Genomic DNA, 21,017 nt, shown 5'->3' on the forward strand with positions numbered 1-21,017 from the left:
CCCCCCCCCTCTCCCCCGGTGACTTTTTTATTTTATTCAATCCTACTTTCGTCTTCCCCTGGCGATTCGCACGGAGCAGGTTCTCCAGCGGAATTTACAATTCACACCGTCGGACCCGTGTCCAAGTGAAACATATAAATGGCATTTGGAGGAGAGCGAGTTGAAAAAAAATGGAGGAATTAAATTAAGAAAAATACGAATAGTTGGGGGAGGTGCATAATCAGTCAATGTTTGAGTAATAGATGATGCTTGGGCTTGCATCACACTATTTTCAACCCCCAACAGTGAGCACCATCAACTCTGAGAATTTTCTGAAGCTCATTCTCCAAGGTAAGATACAATTTTTTTTTTACAAGTTTTAAAAATAAAACACTTTGAAAAACAATCATTTGCTCATAGCGAAATTGATGCATGCAATTTGCATTTCTAAAGAGCGTCCGAGCCAACCGGAAATGATCAATTCAAAAACTAAACGTCAAGCAATCGCATGAAACAGAAAACATAGGGAATGATTATTTTGATATCACGATCACAATATTCCTCTCAATAACACATCTAGCGATTCCGATTGAGATCTAAAAATGGTATACGTTGTATCCATTATATTATAACCAGTTTTATCTATATCAGTAGAGAGTGAGTATCTCGATACGATGATTTTTCAAGATAAGAATCCAAACGTTGACGGTTCGAGTATCAACCGGCTGGATCAAACGTTATCAAGATTGCTGGGGTTGCCGTTGAATATATGAGACATGAGGTCGTTGAAGGTGGTGGAGGATGTTGAGAGTGGTGGAATGAAGTGGGAGGAGAGAGGGGGAGAGTGAGGAGGGGAGGCTTGCCAATGGGGGATAAAAGGGGGCGAGGGTGGGATCGTTGTGGAACGACTGGAAACTGGATGTTACGTTGGACGTGTGCTTGAGAGTGCTGCGTCGAGTAGAATATACTCACGAGGGAGAAAAAAGGAGAAGAGAAGAAGTTGGAGGAGGCTGCATTCCCCGATAATTAGTCTCACCCATAAATTACCATCCATTCTGTGTCTGTGTTGGTCCGCCTAACGCCCTTCAACATTTTTTCGTTAATTTCTCGGGTTAGAACCGTCCTTTATGATCAATTTGTGGTCACAATTGGGTTTTTTAGGGGTTTTTTTCTGTTTAGACGTTTTGACATTAGTTTTGCTTCGTAAAACGAGAATTTTTGGGCGGTGATGATTTTAGGTTTATTGAGAAGTTGGAAATTTATGGGCAGCGGTTTTCCAGCGGTTAGAGAGGTGAGATTGAATTTATAATATGTAGGAAGGGGACGGAAAACCATTTTTGCGGAAATTTTGCAGCGGTTGGGGAGCGGTCGAGCAACGGTATCGCAGCGGTTGCAAAGTTATGATGAAATTTATCACATGCCTGATGCTTGCAGATAGAGAAACAGTTTTTAGGTAAATTTTGCAGCGGTTCTAACAGTTCTGTACCGTTCCCCCAACGGTTCAGCAAAAGTTTTGGGGCGGTCAGAGAATGCGAATTTTTTTTATCGGTTTTGGACCCGTCATGCCGCCGTCGTAGACTTGTAATAAAGACTTCTTAATTCTGTGAAAGGCAAGCAGAAGTGGTCATGCAAAAATCGATTAGCGGTTCGCAGCGGTCACAGAGAAGAAACGATTTTCTCTCCCATTTTTCACATCTTCACCTTTTAATAAATTCAAGAAGTGCAATTCATCTTCCAACAACCAGAGACATTTTTCAATTTTCTCTCCAGAATAATAAACTCATTTTTAACCTCGTAATTCCTCAAATCACTCAACGAGAACGTGACGAATGTACCAAAAACCCCGAGGTACCCATATGTTAATCACCCCCAAAAGAATTCACCCAATGACACCACCATTGTCACCTCAACCTAAAAAGAATAATTCCTCAAAAAAAATCACCTCCAATTTGTCAATTCACCATTCTCAATTCCCCCCATATTTCACCCGTTAGAAATCCATCGCTCAATTCACCACACCAATAATCGATGCCTCCAGACCCTCCACTCTAAAAAAAAAATCGTAAAAAACGAAAAATGATATTATAATACACCGATGATTATGAGAACACAGTCAGCAGGATATCCCCCGAAATTCACGTCGACATCTCTGGGTAGGTCCTGGGACCTGTTTTTCAGTTAGTGCCCCTGGGAAGAGAGGGCATTGAGAAAGGGCTATAGTCGCATGAGAGGAGCACAAGGATCCTGCTGCTAAATGAGCTGTAATACGGACTCCCGCTGTTCCTTTTCCACTCACCTCAGCTCTCTTTATCTTTCTCATTTCCTATATGTTCCTCTCGGTTTTATTTGTTACTATCGCGATGCTGGGGGTCATGGGTTCGTGGTATAATAGCACTATGTACTTTTCAATTTTAATGAGAATTTCAGTTTTTTAATTCAATCATTATTATTCATAATTGAAAAGATTCTTTTTTTTTTATTTTTAGAATTTTCATTCTTCATTTCTATTCCTCATTATTATTATTATTATTATTGTTGTTGTTGTTGTTGTTGTTGTTGTTGCTGTTGTTGTTGTTGGTGGTGGTGGTGGTGTTAAATTGAAATCAATAACATAAAAAAGTATTATTTTGATTTTGATAAAAAATTGATTAGTTAATTATTAAAAAATTGTTGTTGAAATTAGTTGAAAAGTAGGTGGAGGTTGTAATACGTTGAGTGATGTAAAAGTGGTGGTGGTGGTAAGAACCAAAGCACGAAGGAGGTGGCAACGGATCTCTCCTCCGCGGTTCACCAGTATACCTGGTACAAAGATGGTGGGAGAAAGATGATTCCCTTTCTCTCAGTAACACTGTGGGGAATAGGATAGCCCGTGTATTTCAAACCCACTCGGGCGCGTCTCAATGCCTCCATGTGTATTACAGTTGGCCCCCTTTTTTTTTCATTATAATCCACAACTCGCCCCTGTGACTATTTCACGGTGGTAACAAATTTGTTGGTGGGGGTAGAGGAAGATTCAAAGATCACAGTGACGTAGTGGCGGTAGGAAGGCTGGCGCGACGCGTTTTTGTGGCGACCGGCGGAAGAAATCTTGTGTGAATGACTGCGGAATTGTGAAGAGTGAGGGAGAAATCAGCGGATTGATTGGAAAAATTGGGGTTTTGTCTTTGGAAATTGAGGAATTGAGGGAAAATCGGGGAAACGGAAATTTGAGGGGACATTGTACGGCAGTGGGGGAGGGTGGGAGGTGGAAAAGTGGGGGGAGGGAAGCTGGAGGGGCGGGAGGAACTGGAAAAATACGGACCGGAAGTGGTGCCAAGTGTCTGACATTCGTAGCAATTTTCTACTTGTTTTGGGTTTTACGATTTTGGGGGGGAAAGCCCACGGAAAGCCCTGTCATTAACATGACAGATGGAGTTTTTCGGGGTTTTTGGGTGATTTTGGTCGGTTGTCTAGCGTCAGGGGGATTTTTATTGTCGTTTATTGGGGAGTGATGCTCGGTGTAATTATGCCGGCACCGGGATCAGACCAACCAGTCTCTGTTACACCAGTAGACAACGTTGGGATACCCGTTCGTTCATGTGTATAAACTGTGGCTTCTCAGTGTTACTCGAAAACGCGTTCAGGAAGCGTGCCCCGGTTTTCGGGCGAGTCTTTGATAAGCTCTGATTTTATGGATTTTGACCATTTTTCGGGGTGTGTTGGGAACTGTGGAATTGTGGGGAATCGGTGAGACTTTTACGGGGGAAGTGTTTCGATTTTTCGCGGTGGGTGGTGTGCATGGAGATGCGCCCCGTTCTGGTGGCTATTTGCCTCCTGCTTGTCACTCCCATCACTGGCTCATTCTGGTAAGTAGATCCGATAGATAATAGGGGGGAGGGGGGATGCCCCGGAGGGTTGTTCCGATTGGAAACAAATAAAACAATAATTTTTGACGAATAAAATCGACAGTTAGTATACAAAGGAAAATCGAATTTTGTCAGTGATTCGGCACCACTTGTTAGAATATTGGATTTATCTGGAGATCGAGTGGTTTTAGGAGGAAATGTCACAAGACATTTTTTATAGCTGAGGAAATTTCCGACAAAAAATGTTTGGGGACGTTTTTTCGTGAGACCACTCAGTGCCGAGATAATTCAGTAGGAAAGAGAGTGAAAAATAATGTTTTTGTCAATTAAGAAAAAAAATATTTTGCAGGTATCTCCGGAAATATTCGTTTAAAAAAGGTCGCCATATTGTTTTTGGATCGGAAATATTCCCGGCTTTCATATGCCATAATCCCCACCCCCCACCGGTTAATAATTTTCGTTTTTTGATTTGTTTATCGACATAATTTTGCGTTGATTTTGACTTGATTTTACTCCTCCCCTCGGTTTTCTCCAGAAATTTCCCTCATATATGTTTTCAAGTGAAAAGATACCCGGGTAACCTCTTGCACACGTGACAGCCATAAAACTGCGAGATTAAAACAAACAGAACGTCACATCTGTTGCCTGGGTTGCAACAGCACTCCACATTCGAGTTAAACTTTTACCTCACGGAGTGATCCATACGTGGCTTTAGGTGTTATTCACCGTCAGCTAGTTAAGGGCCAGTGTAAACAATCCGGAGATTATGGCGAGAGGTGAAATGTATCACTCCTGCACTGACATTTAGCCTTGCGTCAAAATTATTCCATATCGTTTATTCAAGGAAAAAAATTATTTCTCTTCGAAATTTCGTAATAACAATTGCTCTCGTTAAAATAAAATAAAATGCCCCTTTTTGCCCCGGTATTTTTTCAAGTAGAGATGAAGATGAAATTTAATTTTTTCAAAATTATTTTTTGCTACGTCTCTGGGGCAAAAAGGGTAGATTTCAATTGTCACATGAAATCGAGATTTTTCTGATCAATTATTTTAACAAGAGAGATTGTTATGAATTTTGAGACTATTTTGACAATTGGGAATGCGAACAAATGCTAGTCGGTGATACGCATGAAGACGTTTGGTGCAGTTCAGCGAGATATTACTCTGCGCATTTTGCCAACAGCTAAGTGGGCAACGTATATCTCTATCTCTACATGGTTGTCTGTGTCGTAAATAATTTTCATGACCCAAGGTACTGCCGTTTGGTATGTAAATGTTTGTACGAAGATAGAAGAACGAAAATGTTGTACGTGTTATCGGTAACGTCACTGGCATGGGTGAGCCCGGCTGAACATCCCGTTCAGAGTGCAATTTTTCCGATTTGGAGAGATAGTTTCTGCCGATTAGCCCCGCGAGTCGATTCACTCGATCGGAATTAATTCGCTTTTTGTTCATTGGAGGTGATCGAATTTTTGTCCGTAGTGTCGGGAACATTTGTTGAACGTGAGGGTAATTTGTGCCGAAAACGTTAAATTTACCCTGCATTCTATACAAAATTATCCCAGTGAACGTGATTAATTGCTCAATACTCAGTAGATCCACAGCAAAAACGAATGTTTGGATTTCACACACCTTTTGTAGACATTTTTCATGCACTAAAAAACGTCTGAAGGAAATGAAAATTTGTCTGAATTTTAAACATAAATGAAGATATTTGGGCACCTGCTCGTCTGAAATTCAGAAAAACATTTTCATTTTATTCAGACGTTTAGTGTCCGCAAAATAACGTCTACAAAAGGTGTGTGGAATTCGAACATTCGTTTTTGCTGTGTATTGCGTATAATTTTTCCATCACTGAAATTTGATGATCGATTCCTGCAATTTAGAAATGGGTTAATTGTAGTCTTTATGTTTCTACTCATATTGATCCGAGTCGAATGATAAATAGAAAATTAACAATTAGAGATTCTTAATTACTATTTTTGATGAAATTTCGTCATAATTTTTTTTTTAATTTATGGATTTCAAATTAATTTGTGCTTTTTAAATTATTTCTTATAAAAATTATTATTTTGTAAAGATTTGCTTGTTATAAACAGATCATCAAATTCGTTCGAAATTCCAGAAATTTTATTGCCTCAAACATTAAATATTTCATTTCGATCAGTAGTTTTTTTATGAACGATTTAGGAAATTCCTCAGTTTTTTCGAAAATCCTCAAATTTTTTTAATAACTCAGGAGAATTGTTCTCTCCTCTACAAAATCTATGTACAATGCTTCCCCTATCTTCCAACAATTAGGTGTATTGTAACTGTTATTCATTAATTTTTGTTTTTATCATTGAACAATTTTTTTACGTATCATCCATTTTTATAATGCATTTATGAGTGTAAGAACAAGCTTCTCACAAATAAATGAGTCTGATATAGAAGAAGGTGAGGTAAAACGGACCCTTCAGACATTTCTTTCAATATTCACAACTTGCGAATAAATCCCTTGATTGATCTCACTCTGGGCTCATTACAAAGAGAAAAAAGTACACTCTCTACGGACTAAAAAATCATTGAATTTCATCAACAATTGAATAAACTATTAACATTCGATAAAAAGTCTAAAGTATCCATTTGCCCTCATTCTCAACCAAAAAATCGTAAATCCAAGGGGAAAAAATGAAAAATTCTCTCCACTCAATTAAATATCTCGGAATTCGTCAGCATGAGTCCTTCCAAACTCTCTCCCCCCCATCAGTCCGTAATAACAATTTTCCCCATTTCATTTAATTGCCAGAATGTCTCGTGTTTGGAGTCGCAAAATTTGGGTCCCTTCATACCGCGCGATTATTCCTCTCGTCCCTCATGGGAATGATTGCAGTTTGAGCCGAGAATCGTCTGAATTCTGGGATCGTCGGCAGAAACCCATGCGCATTCCCGGGTTTTTTACCCCATTTGAGAGATCTGGACAACACACTCCTAACCGTCTGTCCAATTCTCTGTCCATAAAAGTGGACCAAAGAGAGATGCAACTGGCTAAATCAATGGGCGCTCAACAGCGACAGAGATTGTGCAAGAAGTTCGGGGTAAAGGAAAGAACGAAGAAAATCGGTGACAGTGAGTGGGTATGTGAGGCCACTGGGGTGGGACAGGGGGAGGTGGAGGGGGGGTTTGAAAAAAAATTTTGTAAAAAATGAAAAAATAAAGATGGGAAGCGAGACGACGCGAAGACGACGTGGCCCAAGAGCATCTCTCGTGTGTCCCCAGGACCTACGGCTTGAAGGAGTTAAAGAAGTGAGCGAGGACGGACAATGGTGCTCGCTCTGGCGTCACCGTAAATCTCGTTGAGCGCGTATAATTTGTAAGTCGACAGAGGCTCCCGCGTCGACCCCCCTTCGCCTGCTTTATTTATTCATTTTTTACGTTTTTTTTAATGTCTGGAAAATATTTTCAATTTTTTTTTCTCATTCACTTCATTGGCGAATTCATTGAAAATTGCTTCAATTAATTGCATTGTTGCTGAGAATTTTTAATGACGAATTATTACTTCGAAATGATCTTTGCGTTTTTTTTTCAAGTCTGAAAAAATTTCATAATTTATCGCAATTTATCTTTCATTTCATTTTCTCGTCTTTATAAAAAATATCATAATTTGAGAAATTCACTATTAAGAGGCATTTTTTATGCAGAGGATATTCTACAGTATTTTAAATTAGCAAATTTATTGAACTTTTTCCCAACTTTTGCTCCGTATAAAAGTTTTTTTCAAATATTTTCCCATTAATTTTCCAGTCCATGAATTTCCATTCAAGATTTCTTCAATTAATTGTCTCATTTCTCATAATATGCAATGACAAATCCTAATTAAAAAATTTTGGTTTCCCTTGAAGGCTGGAAAATTTCAAATGTTTGCTAATTACCTAAAAAATATTAATATTACATTATACGGCGGCTCGTCATCATATTTACATCTTTTATTTCATTCTGTATTTTGTTTTCTTCAAGTAAAACAAAAATTCAAAGAATTCCCCACCAAAACGCATTTATTACGCAGAGATTTTATTATACTATTTCAAATGAATAATTTTCTTGAATTTTTGAGCACTTTTTCCCCCATTTTCTCCTCAAAATGAATGCATCAATAATCATTTCAATCCAGTGCATTAATTTTCTCTTTGTCTGGATGATTTCACCCTCGCAAACACTATTTATGATAAATATATGGCTCTCCTGACTTTTATTGGGTCAAAATATACCGTCAAATTGGTGCCTCGTAATGGCAATGACACGGTTACTCAGTAACGCATGGGGTTGCAGTGAAAAGGGGGGAGTGGGTGTCACGGGGTCACACGAAAGTCTATTTAAAATCATGAGTTTATTCTTTAATATATTATTACTTAACCCCACTGTTACTGTTTCCCTCAGGTATTTATTTCCATTACACATTTCTCTTGATTTTTGTTCCCCTCATTTTTTTTTCGATTTACCCCTCGACTGTTATTGCACACGAGGTGTACTAATACGTATGGGGAGGAATTCGTCATGGACACGGTGTTGCCAATGGCCAGCGTGATAATTCAAATTTATGCTCGCTGGCGATACGAGAGGGAGAACACCTGTGACCCCGCGATCCTGGCTCCCTCATTTCTTTCTTGTTTTTTATTCTCGGGTGTTTTTTTTTTTCGGTGCAAAAAATTGTGGTTTTTTGTGAGTCATGGGTGCATTGACGCACTGTTGACTCGGCAGATTCTTCAGAGTATCGCTGAAATTCCAGTGGCTTGAGTCTAATTACCAATGAATTATTAAATTTTTTATTTAATTTTCATTATTACACTCTGGAATTTTTATATTGAGAATTATATTGTGATTATGAATAGGGAAATTAATTGTTTTATTGTTGTGTTTTTGACATTTTATTATAGTTATGAAGGAGAAAAAATTAGATTTGCATTGTGCTATATAAAAAAATTATTTAATTAGAAATTATGTCATGCCTAATATTATTATTATTGGGAACAAGTTATTTGAAAAAATTAATTAATCAACTCATTCAATTGATTTTAAATTTACGAAATCTTTTAAATTTTTATTAAATATAGAATTAATTTTTGTTTAATCTGAGAAAACAAAAAACAAGTTGGAAATTTTTTTTTTTTCATTATTCCATTTTTTTTATTACGTTTATCATCATTATCATCATTATGCGTATTAATATTGAAAGTTATTGTGTTATTGTCATATTTTTTTACATTATTAAGAACAAGTTATTTAAACAAATTGGAAGACAAGTTTAATTTTTTGTTATGAAAAAGAAAGGAAAAATTAATTAATCCCCTCATTCAGTTGATTTTAAATTCACGAAATCCCTAAATTTTCATTAATTGCAGTATAAAATTTTTTCGAACGTGTGAAAACGAAAAATAAATTCGGAAGAGGTGCTCTCGTCACTGTCTATCCAAGCAGACAGCGTGGAGCAGGACTTTTTGGAGCAAAGTGAGTGCATCTAATGAGGCAATAAATAAGTCGACCGCCCTAACTGGGCACCGGGAGGGGGAGGGGTAAAACGGGAGGTAGAGTGGCATCAGTACAGTTTTCTTTTTCGTTTCTCCTCGCATACTCTCAAGATCGTGTATTTATCTTTCTCTGGGTCTTTCTTTGATACGGAGAGAATTCTCGGGCTATATTCCTCAGCTCTCGGGTTTCGGGGTTTATTCCCTTTCTTGTTGGGTGGTTTTTCTCTCTTTGGACAGCCCCCTGTTTGATTGTTTCGGTGGGACTTGACTTTCAGGCGCATTCCCTGTGTTCTTGACCTATCGACTTGTCATAATCGATGACAGGAGCAAGGTCATCCATTTTATGTTAAATACAATTCAAAAAAATCATTTGTTTGAATAAAAATTGAGAATGTGACGAAATTGACAAATTTTACAGATAACCCGTTGTGCCCTATTAAGTCTTCTGACGCGAATGAAGAAGTTTCAAAACGAAAATTTTAGTTTTTACAATGTTTTGGGGCAAAACGGGTCATTTTTTTCTCTTATTTCGTATGAAATTTTTCTGTTCTACCAGTGGAATTACATCGATTTTTGAAACGAGAGTAAATTTTTAAAAGCAAGATTATCCACTTGTTCTTGAAAACAATTTAAAAATTAATTTTTTTTAATAAAAAAATAAAAAAATAAAAATAAAAAATATATATATATATACCTGTAATAATAATAATTGAGGTTTAATTATGAAGTATGAGAATGATAAATCGGAAAGATCAATTATTTGAAATAATAATAATAATATTTTTCAGTAAAATATAATAATAGTTAATTGTTAATTTTTTAAATTATGTAAATGTAAAAAAAAATTAAAATTGAGAATTTGACGGCATTAGAAGGTGTATAAGACAATCCACTTTGCCCTATTAGTTCTTTTGATGCAGATGAAATACTTTTAATTCGATAATTTTTGTGTTCGCAATGTTTTGAGGCAAAACGGATCGCCTTTTCGTTGATTTCACATAAAATTTTTCTGTCCTGTCAATGGAATTATATCGATGTTTGGTCCGAGAACAAATTTTCGTTCACTCTAAAATTTTTTTGTTCATCGAAAAACAAGGGGATAGTCATAAATAGACCCCGTAATCTGTGTTCCACCTGTCGCCCTCGAAAATGCGACACTGACATCCCACTAAACCACTCTCAACGCAAATGGAATTCACGGGAAACCATTTCCTCCGAAAATTTCCAGGAAACAATAATTCTGTATTATTTTGTTAACCACTCCGTAAACACTGAAATTTCAAAACTCACGTGCTATCCCCGGCGCGTGTGTTTCCAAAATTTCCACCGAGTTTATTTCTCCGCACTTGTCCGGGTCAGTTTTGAAATAGGCCTCTTCAAACGACCCAGCTCTCGCACCAGGTCATAAATTAAATACACGCGCTCTTTTAATTTATCATCACAAATATCTTCATTTTTTTTTGAAAATCTCGTGGCTCATCTTGACAGACTAAACACAATACGTGTGTAACATGAATAAACAAACAATTATCTCATAATCAAGAATTTAGCAACAACTTTTTAAAAATAATATTCATTTTTCTAATAAACAGAAAATAAATGCAAAATTCGTATGCTCGATTGTTTATATAAAACAATTTAAAAAATTGTGAATGCAAATAATTTTCAATTAAAAATAATAATTGTTCATAATATCTACATAATGGGGTTTATAATAATTTAAAAAAATAAACAATAAAAAAAGATGAATTCAAATAATTCATCATAAAAAGTATTATTTAATAATAATTAAAAAAATGTTTTTCACATTGAACATTTTCTCTCATTCCCCCTGAAAATACCCAGTCCCTCTACTTTATTTGTCTGATAGACATAGAAAAAAAGCAGAAATTGTATTCCTGTTTTTTTATTAAACAAAAAAAATTCATAACATCTAAATAATGAGCTTTATAATAATAGAAAAAACAATAAAAAATGATGACTGCAAATACTTCAGAATGAAAAAACATATTATTCATTATCAACTTATTATAAAAATGATTACTTAATAATAATTGAAAAAACATTTTTTCACTTGAAAATTTTCTCTCATTGTCCCCGAAGGTACCCAGTCCCTCTAATTCCCTCCCCCTTTTTTTATTCCATTTATACAACTGGCATTGCGCCTGTTGCCATTAACGCGTTGCGCATTCCCATCAGGCCTCGCCACAAGTGCTTGTCTGTATGGGTTATATCCCACCTTAATTAACGTTTCGTAACGAAGGTCGTGGCCATACGATGGCTGGACAGTCTCTCCCTCTCTCTCTCTCTCTCTCTCCCCCCGAGAAGTGGAAAGAGAGTGTCGTTTCACAATTCTTTTTTCTCTCAATATTCATTTTTCCCTCTCATTTTATTCAGCCTCTCAAGTTGAACTGCATCGTGCACTCTTTTCCATCATTCGGATCTTTCCACCTTCTTTCGTTTATTGGTGGAGAGACTAGGGGACTCCCAGCCCCGTCGTCGTCGTCGTCGTCTCTTTCGTCTCCGTTATACGGGCTGGGAGAGTACGTGCGTAATGGGCCCACGAGCTTTAATTATCGTAATGGCGATGGCGTGTTCTCGCTGATGTATCCTCTCTCCCTTCGGTCATCCCCTCCTCCCCCTCACCCCGCTCATGGCCGCGACTCATTCCTCTTCACTCAATGCAACGTCTCGTGCCTTTTCTACACATTCTTGGATCCGTTGTCCGTCTTGATTCATGCCCTCCAACTGCACTCTTTTTATTCGGTTTTGTTTATTTTATTTTTTTAACAATTAGTTGTCATTTGGACCGTGCGAATTGTTCAAGATCATGAGACATTTTTAATGTTAAAAATTATAGATGATTGTTCGAAAACGACTCATTTTTTATTTGCTTTCGGGAGATTTTTGGTGGATTTTGATTTAATTTTATTTAATTGTTCATTTTTTTCGTTGTTCTCACGGATTTTATGATATTCGAGATCATCAAAATCATAAAACATTATTAATTCAAAAGATGATGAATAATTATTTATTCAATTTTTCTTTATGATTTATGTGTTTATAATTTTTTTAAATACGACTAATTTTTCTTTTCTTATGGGGACACTTTCGTTGTTTAGATGTTTATGGACTGTAAAGAATGCGTAAATGCTTTGACAATTGTTGATAATTTTTACGCTTTGTATTCATTTGTTTATTTATTTTTCGGTCTTTTTACAGATTTTATGATGTCCAAGATGTTTAGAATTATAAAACATTTTTAATTCCAGAAACGATCAATAATTATTAATTTAAATTTTTTGTAATGATTTATTTTCTTATAATTTGTTCAAACACGATTGATTTTTTATTTGCCATTGCAAAAATTTTGCTGTTTTGATATTTATCGAATGTGAAGAATGTGTAATTGCTTTAGGATGTTGACAATTTTTACGTTTAGTGTTAATTCATTTTTCTTCATTTTTTATTGTAATTAGTATAATTTCACTTTCGTGTGAATCATCTCGGGAAAATAGCGCCAGGATGCTGATGATTTAGATTTTTGCTATTGCTACAGGACTGTGGGAAGCCAGGTAGTCATGGATCCACTCCTGGTGTGCAAGAAAACAAGAAGATTGAGGGGAAAACTCGCCGATATCTGCAGGAAAGAGCCTTCATTACTCAAGGAAATATCCAAGGGGGTTCAGGTGGGCACGAGGGAGTGTCAGCATCAATTCAGGAATCGCAGGTGGAACTGCACGACTGTCAGAAGATCTTTGCGAAAAGTTCTGTTGAGAGGTAGGGCATTTTCCTCTTCATATTTTATTAATTTGATAATTTTTTAACGCAGTTGACCTTCAGAATTTTTCCAGGCCATTTAATTTATAAACAATTGATAATTAAAATCTCCGAATCTATATATTTGAAAACAATTCTTCTCTTATGAATAAATAAAATAAAAATTTGTCCTACTAGGTGGACTGTAAATTAATTATCAAAAATAAAGTTTTCCAAAGTTTAAACAACATCCATCATTTATTTACAAATCCGAAAAATCATTTTTTCGCAAAATGTAATTCATTCAAATTTTCCCCACGCAATTTAATTAACAAAAAATTAATAATCAAAATTTCTGAATCTATACGTTTGAAAATAAAAACCTTCTCAGCGTGAAATGATATTTCATCATCAAAAACTAAAATTTTATTGTTGGTTCGCCAAAAATTCCGTTACCAAACGAAAAATTCATAATTTTCCCCTCGCCCACATGGAAAAATTTATGAAAATAAGTTTATATTTTTTATATTGTTCTTTATTTTTGAAATATATAAAATATAAAAAATATGTGAAATATATGTTTTCTATATATTTTTTATGTATTATTTATAAATTCGAAAAATATATGGAATTGGCACATATTACATATTTTTTGAAATAAATTTTTGACTCGCATGATTTCGAGTGAAAATCCCCGACAATTTTTCTCTCCAATCCCCTAAATTATCCAGCAATCTTTCGTCTCATTTTTTTATTCAATGCATTCCTGCCAATTTTCATATCACGAAATACCAATGATCAACGAAGCAGGAATCACCGAACATTAATTCAAACTGCTTGTAAGAGACGTCGAGCCCGCTGTGGAGTATCGATTCCGGATGATCGAGCTCAACAACTAAATCAGGGGACAGCCAATTCCCCTCATCGATACAGCCCCCCCCTCGACTCATCCGAGCTGAAATAAAAAAGAGAAGCGAATGAGCTGTCGGGTCGAGGTGCCTCTATGGTAGCCCGAACAGATTCGTGGGCCCACTCTATATGTCATCCCATTGGGGTATATTAGTAGCAATATGTTCACCTAATTAAAACCTTTACTCCGGCACATTTATTCCCGGGTCTCCGTCGTGGGGCGAAAGACGATACCCGAATATTGAATGAGTAGTTGATACGAGTGAGGATGAAGAGGAAGATTTTTTTGACTCACGCTTTGTGACACATGGGGATTGTGAGTGTGTATGGTGACTCCTACGGGGGTCAGAGTCATTCGCGTCATCAGGGCCACTCTTTTAGGAGGATACGGTGGGTCTATCTGTGGGCATCGATCGTAGCCCCGGGGATACTGAGCCGACGGGACAGGTGGAAGGAGGCCATGAAAAATTCATACGAGCGAGAGAAAATTTTAATATTACGGTCTGTTTCAGATTCACATTCGATTAATATAATTATATTATTGATATTGGGAATTCGGCGAGGGCCAGTATTGGGGAACATTAATTTCGGAATTTTTCAACATTTTTAATCCATTTTTTCGGGTCCATTCAATTATTTTATTGAATTATTTTCATTATCAATATTATTATTATTAATTATTGGAGTGTTAAATTTCAATATTACATTTTTTAAATATTTTGTTTTTTTGCGAATTAATTGATTATTCTATCAATTATTATTTATTATTATCAATTTTATTGTTATTAATAATTGAATCATTGAATTTAATTTAATAATTTGGGAATAAAAATAGTAATTTCTAATTGCAAAATGAAATCGTTCTAAAATGTTGAAAATTATGTTTAAGAATTTTGGAGGAAGATTGATGAAATAACTTAGAAATTTCAATTTTTTAAATTATAAACAATAAAAACAATAATAATTCTGTGAAAAATGGAATTTTAATGACGCTGAATATTCATGTTTTTTAAATATTTTTTTCACGCAATTTAATTGACAATCAAATCTAAAATTGAACTGTAAAAAATACGGGGATATCCTTAATTAATTAATCATCTAAATTTAGTTTAATAATTTTGAAAAAAAAATGAATAAAAATAATAAATTGGAATTACAAAATAAAATTATTCAAAAATATTGAAAATTCTCTCAACGAAAAAAATAAAGAATCTCCAAAAGACCGTTTAATGCGATGGAGCCATTGTAAATCTTAAAAAAAGTGATGACAGGCAAACCAGTGTGACAACAGCTACATCTGAGATGAAAATCCCCAGAGGGAGAGAGAGAGAGCCTAGACCTCCCGGTGTTCAACCGAGAAATACATCTCCAGCCTCCCGGGATACGAGAGGGGGGGTTTCCAAAATTTCCACCGTGTCCTCTTCCCCCGAAAGCCGTAATTTCGCCTACTGTTCGGTAAGAAACTCACCACCTGGCGTTTTCGACCTTGAATCCCACTCTTTCGTCGTTACATCTCATTTTCGATTTTTTCTCTTCCTGATTCCCTCCCCCCAGGTGTCTTTTCACCATTCCAATGGGCCACCATAAAGACGACAATGTGCGATTATGCTTCATTGGTGGCTCGTAAAATCGCCCCGATGACCACCTTTTATTTTAACATTTTTTCTCTCTCTCTCTCTCTCTGTCTCTCTCTTTCTCAGTCTTTATTTCGATTTTTTATAGGCCAGCCAGCGTGAGGCACGGGCCATCGTAAATAATTCGGGGCCTCCCCTCCGAAAATCCTCTCTCTCTCTCTCGTTTTGAGAAAAACAGCGTGTTGTCTGTTGCGTTATACGACGTGTGCCCGCTGGGTGTTTTGGGTCCACGGGACATGTCGACAATAAATAATATATTTTAATTAAAACGCTTTTTTTAATTGTCCAATGTTCAATCAACAAAATCGAAAAATTTCAAAAATTCAGGGAAGGGAAATAAAATTTAGTTGTTGATTGAAGGAATAAAGATATTCAGTTTATATAAAAAATATTGAACGCCGATTTTTGGCTTCCCGATGGAGAAAGTTATTATAATTTTTAATTTCCACTAAATACTTGGATGTTTTTAGATTTGTATAAATGTTAATCCGTTGAAGAATTCCATGAAGATTAGCTTCCAACCATTAAGTTTGTCTTATAAATGACAAAACCACAATTCACTATGAATTCCCAAATTTAGTAATCCAGACTTATTAAAGCACTCATGAATAATTAAATAATTATCGCTAATTCCATTATTATTAATGATTAAATTGTTGAATCAAACTTAATCATTTTAAATTAAACACTCAAATCACCAGAAAATTCGAACAATGAAAAATGAAGAAATATGCACCAATTATGAATTCATAATTATCAAATCACTTATCAATAATAAAATTATTGCCGTTAATTCCGTTGTGAATCATGACTAAATTGTTAAATCAAATTTACTAATGTTAAATTACATAGCAAAATCATACTCTTGAATTTCCGAATGAAAATATTGAGACAAAAAGCCATTTTGCGCAAATTCTTTTTAATTTGAATCGGGGGGGAATAAATAGCGTGGGGAGATTGAGATATTCATCACGTCAAAGGTGATGATACTGATGATACACCCCCATGGTTCCCGAGGACACGGTTCACCGTTGGACGTCTTACCTTGAGAAGTATTTTTATTAGCCATTCCCATATGGCCCACCCGTGTGTTGACCAAAGCTGCGAAAAACATGCACGGTATATCTTATTTCCATTTTATTTGAATTTTTCATTAATCCGTGTGTGTGTGTTGCTCATTTGGTTTACGATACAAATTCTTTATAGACTAAGTAGTTCTCAATGGTGGGTCCCCCCGCCCCCTTCCCCCCTGCCCCTGCGTGTGCTCTCTACCTCTGGCTGTTCTTTTATCTCACCCAAAATTCGAAAAAAGAAAATTCCATTTAAATTAAAACTCGTTTCTTCGTTTCTTTCTTCATACGTTTCTTCGTTGGTTCTGTGGCGTTGGCTTTTTTTTTTCGTTGGTGGCTTTCACGTTTCATTTCAAAAAGTTTAACACACCCGAGGCAACGGGAGGATAGTATATTTAAGCTACCGGTGACGACGCCTATCTTAATTCCCGATTGACGTTTATTTATCTGGCGACGTTTAATTTTTATGGTCGCGATCCGAACGATAGGGTCAGGTAGCTTCCCACTGTGTGGTCCGCGGTGAGGAAAAAATCATGGTTTTTGGGAAACGATCGGGGACGGGTAAATCTTTTTCAAATTGGTCTACGATAACTTTCTAGTATTTTCGGGGATTGGGAGGCATTCTGGGTGGAGTGATTAATCAAATTTAGGGGGGTTATTCGAGTAATTTATGTGGATAACATTTTTAATGATGAAAGACATCGATTTTGAGATTTTCTATCGTCGAATTTGTCGTTTGACGGAAATTAACATTGTTTTTAATGAAATGAAGAATTATTTTTTTAGACATTCTCTCCAATTTTGTACATTTGGGATAATATTGATTTTTGGTGAAATTTGTGGGGGGGATTTTAAAAAATTATGAACAAAGCCATTCTCTTGTATAAATAAATAACGAAAATTGTTTAAACTTTGGGGAATCTTATACTTTTGGCATAAAATTGATCTCTGGTGATATGCATACAGTGGACAATTATTTATTTATACATAATTCATGAAAAAAGTTTGTAATCTTTGAAATTGCATACTATTAATAATTTTATGAACGCTCTTCAAAAATAAAACTTTCTAATCTTTTACAATCAAATTCAATTTCGTTTGTTCCTCACAAATAAATAGTTCTTTTCAATGATTAAAGAGAATTGAGGAATGTGCTAATAATGGTTGATAAAACCTAATTTGAATAAATAAATAATGGAAATCGTTTAAACTTTCCAAAATCGCACAAAATTAAATTTTACATTTGGTAAAATTCCTAGCGTGGATAATTCATCGTTCATAAATAACTCGCTCAATAATAATACCATGAATCATCCTAAAAAACAATACTTTCTAACATCTCCCATCAATCAAAGCCTCGCAACCTAAAAAAAATCCGATAATTCCAAATCCTCGACACCCGCCGTTGAAAAATCCCCTCCAAAATTCTCTTCTGCAATATCTCCGAAAGTCTTGTAACCCGGCTCGTCCTCACTCCCATAAACGCAGCAAAAAAAAATTCTCAATTCGATAAAACCTCAGCAATTTCCCCCATATCCTCTCTAATTTATCCCCCTAACCCGTCATACTCACTCGAACTGCCCATTGCCTCCTAGAATAAACATCCCGTGGGAATAATAACGGCGTGATAAAATACCATTAAAAAATATTTAATAACGATATGACATTTTCCCTGATAAATAACAACCAGTGGCATTTAACCACTGGTCCGGGGCTACCGGCGACCAAGGGCCACTCATCGTTTGATGGCTCATTCTCACTGTGGGTTAAAGTGAGCCGTTACGTTTTGATCGGCTGCTGGCGCGTTTAGAGGCTGAAGGAGACTGCGCGAGAGCCCCCCTCTCTCCCACCCCCTCCCGCCGACCCTCGCCACCTTCTTCTTTCAGTGGAAATAAAGTGGACGGTTTACGCGTAATAAAAAAGGATCGACGACGGTGGTCTTTAAAGTGACTCTCGCACACTGGGTCATCGTTTTCCTCCTCCCGTAGTTATCTGTAATAGGGTAAAACCAGTCACCCATGCGGGAGAATAAGAGAGATGAGAGGGGGAAGGGGGGGGGGATTTAGGAATGAGCTAAATGAAATCGCCACTAAATCGGGGCTAATTATTTGGCAGTAAATGCTGGTGGGATGTTGGGGACCTCTGGGTGGAGGCGCGCGCGCTCGTAAAATGGTTATACCCCCGCTATGGGCCCCCACACACACGGTGGGGCCCTGAATATCTCACTCGAACGATAGTAATCTCCATGGTTCTCCAATAAACTCGACAAACTTATTGAGATGGAACTTTGACGATGGGGGGAGAGGCAAATGCTACTGACGATTAATTCTCGCGGTCTTGGGGGGTTACGGGGGAAGGGTAATTGTTAATTGGGTTCACACCTGCGGGGGAATATGAAGGGGAGGGCTGGTGGAAATGGGGGAGGGGGGAGAGTAAGGGGCATTTGAGGGTTGAGGAGTCAGGGGAATTGTAGTGAACGGGTTCGATTTATTGGGAATTTTAGGGGGTTTTGAATAAAATTGGACTTTTTTGGGCCTTTGGGAGAATTAGTTGTTATCGGGTGCTAATGAAAAATAGCGAATTTTTTGAAAACGTGTGGAAAAATACCGTTGGTATTTTTCCAATGGATTTTTTTCGAATGGTAGGGGAGGATTAATGGGAAATTTGGGGAACTGTGGAGTGAAATTGCGGTCTAGGTCGTTTTTTTAAAGGAAAAATGCGGGAGGAATTGTGAATTTTGAGGATTGTCAGGTGATTTCTTTGGGAATGGTACAATTTATTCAGCATTTTATCAAAAATTTCGTTAGAATCGATTTTTTCTCTATTATTACGAAAATCAATTGCAATTAGGAATTAATAAAAAATAAATATTGTGTTCACACCGATGGGGAAAATAGAAGGAGAATTTTACGGAATTGTGTAACGGAAGTAACGGAAGGGATTGTGAATTTTAATGATTGTGTCAGGTAAATGACTTAATGACTGTGTCAGGGAAAAAAATGCAGAAGGAATTGTAAATTTGGAGAACTGTCAGATAATTTGTTCTAAAATGGTATAATTAATCCAGAATTTCTCAATTAATTTAAAATTAAAGGTTAAATTGATTTTTTTAATCTATTGGGAAAGTTGAGATGATTATTAGATTTGTTATGTTGTTTGGACGAAACATGGCAAATAGCAGTTTTTTTTTGTCAAGTTGGAAGGATGCAATCCGGGAAAGCGCACGTACGCGCTGTGGTAATGAGACAGTAGATCCGGGTGAACGAGTTAACGTACGTGTGTTAAGTATTTGCACACTTGAAAAGAAAACCCGGCGCTAACTAATGCGGGAGAGTCTGTCATCGTCGCATGGAGCTATGCCTGGAGGTTAAAAAGTATGAGTAACGTGTAAACAGAGAGAAACAAACGAGTGACAATTCTAATAATTCTTCCTACATCCGACAATCCTTCTTATTACCAATGATGAAAAAATTTTCAAACCCTCACTATTGTTTATTTTAATTTATTTAAATATATAATTGATATATTATTTTGCTTTATAGTAATTTAAACTTTGAAGATGTAAATTTGATTTGAAATTCAAGTGTCAAATTTTTAATTAAAAACCCAATTATTCATTTAAAAAAAATTAAAATTTCATTCAAAATGAGACAAAAAGTGATTAATTGTTGTAATATTTTAATCTAAAAAATAAAACTTTAAAGATTTTAATTTATTCTCCATTTTTGAACAATTAAAAATAAATTAAGAAAACAAATGAAACATTTTCCTCCCACAATTCTTAAAAATGAAAATAATTCTCTAAAAAATCGGGAGATTTTTTTCAACATTCAGCAAAAAAATAATTTATTTCGGTCAGATATTAAAAAAAAGGGAAATCTCATTGAATAAGAGAAGAAAATTATCCAGTTTCACCATCTGACCTCGACTCCGAGATCCCCCCGCGCCGGTAGCCACCACTTCGCGAAGTATTGCGCAAAATATACATCCGATCAAGTAGCCCCTCATTTATAGATATTCAAATTTTTTATTTTTTTCCTCATTGAAGTAGTTTTGAAGAAAATTGCGAGCTAATAAAAAGCATGTGCTAGTTAGTACTTTAAAAAAAATACATTTTTGAAAAATCACCCCTGAAAAAAAAAGGCGTAGCCCCCCTATTTCATTATTTCCAAAAAATTTTATCACCAATCGGTAGCAAATTGTTTGAAGATTTTTGCGAGTTAAGAAAAAATCGTCAATGCAATCCTATTATAGTGTAAATTAACAATTCCAATTTCCACTGAAAATCAGAGTTGATGACCAGAGTTTATAGCAGCC

The 21,017-nt window shown here is 36.1% G+C and overlaps 1 protein-coding gene across 1 annotated transcript in view; it reads left to right on the forward strand.

The window, feature by feature from the left end:
* Window positions 1-3,756: 3,756 nt before the first annotated feature.
* The window catches only part of LOC107042203 (protein Wnt-6), a 31,605-nt gene continuing 14,344 nt past the window's right edge, over window positions 3,757-21,017 (forward strand). The window contains exons 1-2 of the mRNA XM_015263120.1: window positions 3,757-3,824; window positions 12,888-13,108. Coding sequence (XP_015118606.1) covers window positions 3,757-3,824; window positions 12,888-13,108 — 289 coding nt within the window. The remainder of the gene's footprint in view (window positions 3,825-12,887; window positions 13,109-21,017) is intronic.

Source organism: Diachasma alloeum, unplaced genomic scaffold, assembly GCF_001412515.2.
Source record: "Diachasma alloeum isolate Michigan unplaced genomic scaffold, Dall2.0 Dall_scaffold_00430, whole genome shotgun sequence".
NCBI classification, from domain to species: domain Eukaryota; kingdom Metazoa; phylum Arthropoda; class Insecta; order Hymenoptera; family Braconidae; genus Diachasma; species Diachasma alloeum.